General features: G+C 34.9%; 1 protein-coding gene across 1 annotated transcript; it reads left to right on the top strand.

Annotated features, from left to right (window-relative positions):
- Positions 1–394: 394 nt before the first annotated feature.
- On the top strand, positions 395–6,455 carry LOC120143056. Its single transcript, XM_039157478.1, has 3 exons — positions 395–581; positions 703–1,477; positions 6,215–6,455. The coding sequence occupies exons 2-3, from the start codon at positions 811–813 to the stop codon at positions 6,325–6,327; spliced, it is 780 nt and encodes a 259-aa protein (XP_039013409.1). The 5' UTR covers positions 395–581; positions 703–810; the 3' UTR covers positions 6,328–6,455.
- Positions 6,456–8,279: the final 1,824 nt, after the last annotated feature.

Below are 8,279 nucleotides of genomic sequence, written 5' to 3'. Positions count from 1 at the left end.
GGATAAATTTTAAAAGTTCAAATTTATACCGAGTTTTCAACCATAGAATCTATGCAAAGCTATATGATATCTTTGACTTGTATTTGGATACGTATATTGTTTAAGGGTGTTACATTGACCATGTCATTGTGCAACTACAATAGGTTTGCACGACAGTCATAAGAGCGTTTGAGTCTCCCAATCCTCAAGCCATATACCCAGAGCTATCTTAGGTATTTTTTATTAAGATGTTGTGTTGGTTCATTTAGTTGATTTATAACTGTTTTTTGTTGGGCCAGGTAACCCTTACCTGGGTCAAACTTTAAGTGTTGATCCATCAGGCTTAACGTTGGGTTATAAAAATGATGCTTAATGCTTAGGGCTAGAATATCTTTTAGCCTACATTTCTTTTCCCTTTTGCATTCCTTCACATGCCTTCCAGTTGTGATGTTTTTGGTTTGTTGACAAGTGTGCTGATTTCTCGGGTGTTTCAGTTGCTAGTTTGTTGTACCTTTCTGTATGAGTTGTACCACTCTTTAATTCAATATGTCGGGTTCATTGAATTTCAACACGGTATCAGTAGATCATCGATCCGCGTGCCTGTAAGGGTTTTATTCTTGAATTTGTTTCAATTTTTTCGCTTGTTTCTCTTCAATTTTCCCTCTTTTCTATTGCTATGACTAATTCTTAGACCGCTGATAATCTTTTTTCTGGAGAGAACAGTTGCGCTTCGTTTCTCAATCAGTCGATGAAAGTCTCCTTTGCAACAAGTACGTTAATATGAGGTTAGATGATCACAATTTTCTGTTGTAGAAACAACATGTTCTTCTGATGATTCAAGGTCACGAGCTTGAAGATTTTCTTGATGAGGCATTTCCGGTTCCACCACAGACGGTTCTTGATGATAGTGGTGAGATTGTTGTTAATCCGGTGTATCGAGCTCAAAAGAAACATGATAGTTCGTTGGCATCTTGGTTACTTTCGACAATTAGCCTATCAATCTTACCTCAGTTAGTGGGAGCAACGACGTCGACAAAGATCTGGAGTGTGCTTCAGCTTTTCTCCAAACTGACAACCACAAAGATTGTGAGTTTGCATTGTCGTCTTCAGTCTCTTAAAAAAGGAGATTCCACTGTTCTTGAGTTTTCTGTTCAGATCAAAGAGATTTGTGATCTCTTTTCCACTAGTGGTAGTCTGGTTCCTGAGGCCCAAAAGTTTGCTACGCTGTTAAACGGGGTTCCTGTTGAGTTTGAACCTTTTATGGCAGCTATAACAGTTAGTCGTGAACCGTACACCTTTGAGATAGTTACCTCTATACTTACTGATGCTGAATCTCACATCCGTCATCCCATGAGAGCCTCGGTCAGTATTAATTTGGGGAGACATGAATGGTCTAGTGGTGGCAACGATGATGCTCGTGGTAAGAATCCTGCTAACTCCCGTTACAAAGGGAGGCCGAGGCATCTATGTCAATTATGTGGCAAGACGAAGAGAATTGGTAAGAGGTCAGGGAGTTTGTAAGTTCTTCAGTCTTTTAGTCTGTCTTCCACAAATCTTGTTTTACTTTTTGCTAATTTTTCATGTATGTCTGTTGTTTTTACTTCATAATAAAAGTGATATTTGTCATGCTAGATCTGGTCATGCTCCTTTGTCAAATATCTCTAAAATCCCTTGTTTGTCTTATACAAATTTGAATGATGAAAAATCTCCTTGTTTTGTTTTCCTTTTAGCTAGGCAGACTAGGATTCCTTTTCCCTAAGTCAATCTAGGGCATCTTTACCTTTTGAACTTATCCATATTGATATATGGGGACCATATAACAATAATGACCATAGATTTTTTTCTCACTTTGTGGATGATCATAGTAGGATGACATGAGTGTATTTGCTAAGATTAAAGTCTGATGCAATTCTTCATTTAAAAAATTATTTATTTTTGTTCAAAATCATTTTCCACCATCGTTAAGTTTCTAAGATCAGATAATGGGACTGGATTCTTTAAAGACAATTGTTCTTCTCTTTTCTCTTCTTTGGGAATAGTTCACCAAAGTAGTTGTGTCTCCATTCCACAACAAAATGGGGTGGCAGAAATGAAACATAGGCATTTGTTACAAATTACTAAGGCTCTTAAATTTCGTTCTCAAGTCGCTATAAAGTTTTGGGGGAATGTGTTCAAATTGCTTGTTGCATTCTAAATAGGATTCCTTCATCTATTCTTTCAAGGGAAACTTTTTTTCTTTCTGTTCTCCACAATAGAGACCCTGTTTTTCACACCTCAAAGTATTTGGTTGTATGTGCTATGCTACTTGTCGAAATGTGTCAAAAAAAATTTCTCCTAGGGCTGCTCCAATTGTTTTCATAGGGTATTCTACAACACAAAAGTGGTACATTCTTTTAAACCTTTAAACAATTTTTTTTAAGCCCAAGGATGTTATTTTCCATGAGTCCTTATTTCCTTTTAAATTTCCTCAAAATCATGCTTCTAGTTTTTCCCTACTCAGCCTACAATTTCAAATTCTGAGATTTTGCTTTAGACTTCAGTTAATACACCTGCTCAGTATGATTCTAGTATTCTTGATCAATTTGTTTCTAGGGATGTTTCTTCACCTGATTAGTTTGTTCATGATCGGTGTTTACCTACAGATTCCTTTGGTTAGTCTTATCAACAATCTCCATTGAGTTTATCTCCTCTTATTCAGTCTTCAAATCGTGTGTTTTCATATCAGCCTCCACATGTTCAGGTTATTTTTAGAAAGTCTACTAGAATTTTCAAACAGACTCAATGGTTACTAGATTATGTATGTTCTTGCCAATGTCCTGCATCTTCCAGTAAATATCTTATTACTAATCATGTCCCTCATATCGATTTACCTGTTCACACCTAATCTTTTCTTTCTGCTACATCTCACATTGTAGAGCCTAAACCCTTTCTCAAGCCATAACAAATCTTGTATGAATTCAAGCCATGCAAGAAGAGATCTAGGCCTATAGTACCATTGCCTACTGAAAAGGCCCCAATTGGTTGTAAATGGGTTTATAGAGTGAAGTATCAAGCCTCTGGTACTGTGGAGAGGTATAAAGCCCATTTGGTGGCTAAAGGGTATACTAAAAAGAAAGCTATTGATTATAGTGAGACATTTTCTCCATTTGCTAAGCTGGTCACTATTTGAACCTAGTTGGCTCTTGTTGCAATGTTTAGTTGACCTCTATACCAGATGGATGTATATAAATACTTTTTTACAAGGTGATTTGGTAGAAGAAGTTTATATGAAGTTACCTCAAGGATTTAGTAGTCAGGGATAGTTTAGTATGTAGGCTGCAAACATCTATATATGGTCTAAAACAAGCATAAGGCAGTGGAATTTGAAATTGACTGAAGCTTTGCTAGGTGCTAATTTTCAACAAAGTAAATTTGAATATTCAATATTCACTAAGAAGAAAGATGACAACCTTGTGGTAATGTTGATTATTAAATTGAAAGAGATCTTAAATAGAAGCTTCAAGATGAAGGATTTAGGAAGCTTGAAATATTTCCTTGGATTTAAGAAGCTTCTGAGATATAAGGAAGGATTCTTGATAAACCAAAAAAAGTATGCCATGGAACTCATTGAAGATTAAGGGGTGCTAAGCATGCTTTAACACCATTGGAGCAGAATTTGAAGTTTTCTACTGTAGAATTTGATCAAAGAACATAGCAAGAGTCCAATGATTTGGTTTTGGAAGATAAATCATTGTATCAAAGGTTGATAGGAAGATTGTTGTATCTAACTCACACTCGACATGAAATCACATTTGTTGTGCAACATTTGAGTCAGTTTATGCAGCAACCTAAGATCTCACACATGGATGCAACCTTAAGGGCGGTGAGATATATAAAATTAAATCCTAGTTAAGGGTCAATGCTAGGCTCGATCAATCAACCGAAAATCGCCACGAATGTGGTGAATTGACCTTTAAAAATCTTTGGTATGGAAGCAATAAAAGATAAGAATTACACACAAGGTTTATAGTGGTTCGAGTTTCTCAACCAAAATCAACATTGTTGAACTATTTAAAATAACAAAGGTAATACCGATACTCCATATAGGAGTACTGATATCCTCTGTACTGGGCAATTTTATTTTGCAGAGAAAAATATCCCTAACAACTCCAAATCACTCCCAACGACTAGAAACGGTCACAAACTCATTCCAACATATAAATACAAGTTCAAGACAGTTGAAGAAGGGTTAGAACACCTATTCAAGCATTCAAATACAAGAGAAGAGCTTTTCACTCTTTATTTCTATTATCTTGTAAATATTAGTGTTTTATGAGCTTTATTTTGTAAACACACTACCTTTAAGAGGTTTTATTGTTTACTTCTTTTTACCTTTTGTAAAAGGGATTGATTCTAGTTTAGCCAAGTAAAAAATCAGGGAGTTTGTAAAAGTTACTCTTTATCATTGAAAAAAAAGAGAACAAATTAGTGGATTTGTTCTAAAATCCTTCGTGAGGAGCTAAGGTAATGGAGGTAGACTTAGTTGAGAAGCCGAACCAATATAAATCGTTGTGCAAAATTGTCTATCTGTTTTTCTCCTTACTCCCTAAATACATTTTGCCAATTCACCCCTTTGTGCATTTTTCGGTTGTCCAATTTGAGCTTCGAAAATCCTAACATACATACACTACCTTAGCTCCACACTAAGGATTTCAACAAATTCACTAATTTGTTCTTTCTTTTTCAAGGATAAAGAGTAACCTTTACAACTTTAGTTTTTCTGAGGCTTAACTAAAACCTCTTCCCTTTTACAAAGGATGTTTGGTAAACAAGAATACCTCACCAGGTTAGTGTTTACAAAGATTTAAGCTCACAAGAATAAAAACAAAAAATATGCAATTAAGCTCTATACACTTATGTACAAGAGAAAAATGAAGGAAATAAGAATGAAAACTCTTTTCTCTTGATAAAGACGACACATTTCATCTTTAAAAAGATATGCAAATAAGAATGAAAACAACAAAGGGACACATATCAGTAGTTATAACTTTTTGTAAGTATTAGAGTCATGGTTACTCTACACAAGAACCTCCTCCTAACTGGGTGCAATAGAGGTGGCAAGGATTGTGTTTGCATCACGAACTCTAAAGGTGGCATGAACTTTTGATTCGTCCCAACTCGGGCGTCTTGGAAGCTAAAACAAAGATGCCTTGAAGTGTTGAATAGGGAGGGAGACATTGAAACCTGTTAAATTCACGGTTTGAGAGCATCCCCATTCATCATATAGTAAGTTGAGATTGTTGTCCATACCTATCCGCTAGTAGAATACACCGTTGAAAGCTTTAATCATCTTTATATATACATTTCCATGCATATGAGTTGTTATTTTCGATAGGCTCATTTAGAAGATCGCCAGTTGTAACCCCCTAGACCTGACCTAGACGTTACGACTGAACCTAGACAGTCACATGTCGTTTACATAATTTCCTTTTTATAATTAAAATGTACTTGAAATCTATTTCAGTAGAAAAGAACCCATATAGATGTAATAACCTTATTCAAGTGTCCCTTTGTTGTTTTTATCAGTTGAAATGTGTTTCTAACCGTTTGTTAAGAGTTATAATTGCTTAAAGCTTTAAAAACATGCAATTAAAGCCACCCGCACAAGAAGTTTCGAAACCTTTGGAAAAGTTTGGAAACTCTTAAACTCAATGTAATTGAAAGTTTCGAAACTTTTACTTAAAAATATGATCGTTGAAGAAAATTGGACCGTTGAAACTATTTCAAGGGAAAAGTTCAAAACTTTATCAAAAGTTTCGAAACTCACTATTCATGAACAATACCCGTGTATGAACAATGTCATGAACAATGCCAAATAGTGACTGAATCGTATTTTTCATATTCTAAAAGCTTTAAACAAGAAAATCAGGCCGTCAAAACTGTTTCAGGGGGCAACGTTTCGAAACTCTCTATTCATGAGTAATACCCGTGTATGAACAATGTCATGAACAATGCAAAATAGAGACTGAATAGTGTTTTTCATATTCTAAAAAGATTTAAACACATTTTAAACACTTTAAACATATTTTAATTAACTCAAAAAACATTTCATTTATATAAAAACAATTCAGAACACATATTTTTCAAGTTATTTTAGACTTTAAATTATTTTTGAAATATTTGATTAAGTCTAAAATCAATTTTACAAATATTTGTTATATCAAAATATAAATTCAGCCGTTAATGTTTGAGGCAGGGCAAGAAGCAAGCATGTTGATATTTTTTAACTCTGATTGGGCATCTTGCGTTACGTCAAGAAGATCAGTCACAGGATTTTGTATAAAACTAGGAAGGACTTCGATATCCTGAGAGTCAAAGAAACAGAGTACTATAGCTGGGTCATCAGCAGAGGCAAAATATAAGAGTATGGCTATCACAGTGGCAGAGATTGCATGGTTAACTGGACTGTCGAAAGAATTGGGAAAGAAGAGCATAGCACTGGTAATTAGTTTTATAAATAGATATCGACTTATAGGATTTTAGAATAAATGCAACATTTGAATTCTCTTGCGCTGGTAATAAGAATGTCAATATCTTATTTATGATTATTTTGTTTATTCGGTCATTATTATCTCATTCATTAATAAAGTAATTTTGACTCAATACCGTAGGCGGGCTAATTATTTAATCCAACACGACACCATAATTTTTTTTTTATTTTGGGAACTACAAAATTTACTGCAGTGACTTGGAACTCGTCATGTGAGTATGACGAGTTCTAATAAAATATATTTTTTTATTGAAATTTATCACTGCGACGTGATAAAAATCTAATAAAAATTATATTTTATTAGAACTGGTCACTTTGACATAATAAATTTGAATAAAAAATATTATTTGAGTAAACTCGTTATGTGATTGTGATGAGTTTACTCTATAGTGTAGCATTTATCATAGATCTCAAATTAATTTTGGAAATGACCTAATGAGATAATTTATTTTACCCGGATAACTTATTGGGCCAATTTTACCTGTGATTTCAAGGTCTCGAAGCCCATAATCTCCGCCACCTCCTAGTTCTTCTAGTCTACCATCTTCATCTACAAGTTTCCTTTCATCTTCAAGTTTCCTTTCATCTTCATCCTCCAACTCAAACGTGCCATTGACAAAAGGAACAACTTCAGAAACTCGGATCAAAAACATCATTCTTTCTGGTCTGGATGATTGATTATAACAGTCGTTGGAGTTATAAATCAATATAAACAGATAAAAAACTGATATATTTATAACTTAGCTTCAAGCAATATCATCATAGCATGCATGCCTCATTTTCATATGAATATATTATATCTTATGATTCCTTATTTTACATGAAAAAAAATTCTTTACCCAATATTTTATTACTACTAAACTAATTAACTTCAATCCTCTCGTGTTCGAGCTTTCTTGGCCTTGCGGTGTAAATCATCAACAATTGAGGCAGGAAACCAGGAGTCCACCACTCGTGAAAGATCGAGTTGCAGATTCCCGCCGCATGTGCTTGAAGTTGCAGCAGTGCTACTACTACTACTTTCCGATGCTCCTCTTTTATTGGCCTTTGGTTTTCTCGGTGCAGGTGGGCATTGTTTCATCTCCGGGATTTTGTGATCCAAAGACGTGGGAGTCCTGAATCCGTCATCGTCCTCGTCGTCAACCATTGCCTTGAATTCTCCTAAACATACATTTTTGTTTTCACTTTCCATGGAAGCTGCTGCTTTTACGTTGCTTTCTTCCTTTTTCTCTTCATCATCATCATTCGATGAATTATAAATGCACTCCTCTTGAAACTCCAATGGCGGTCGTTTCAGGATATCGAACTCGATCCCTTTCGTTTCGTCTTTAACAAGGATCAGCTCTGAATTCGACATGCTAAGAAGGGAGACCTGGCCGAATTCTGAGTACATTAAATGATGAACAAGTAAATAATATTGAGAAGAGGGGATCGAGGAGCTGCTAAAAGACAACAAAAGAAAATAGAAGAAGAAGCTAGCTGGTAAGGGAAAAATGGCTTGACATTGAGATCTTAAAACAAAGAATAATGGAAACATAAATCATCACAAATCACGGTTTTTTGTTTTCATGGAATTCCCTATTATTTTACACTTCCTTTTATGATGGTTCATATACGAACTTTGATGTACATCTATGCACGTGGGTGGGTTGCTATACAATGGGGACCAAAGGTTCGTTTTTGATATGATAATCAAACCCCCTCTCATGATATTATTAAGTAAACTTACCTTAGATGCGAACCCATCAAGTGACCTTAATTGTTAATAAGA

This window comes from Hibiscus syriacus, unplaced genomic scaffold (assembly GCF_006381635.1).
Source record: "Hibiscus syriacus cultivar Baekdansim isolate YM2019G1 unplaced genomic scaffold, ASM638163v2 tig00110833_pilon, whole genome shotgun sequence".
In the NCBI taxonomy this organism is placed as follows: Eukaryota; Viridiplantae; Streptophyta; class Magnoliopsida; order Malvales; family Malvaceae; genus Hibiscus; species Hibiscus syriacus.
This window is presented reverse-complemented; position numbering and strand designations above follow the sequence as displayed.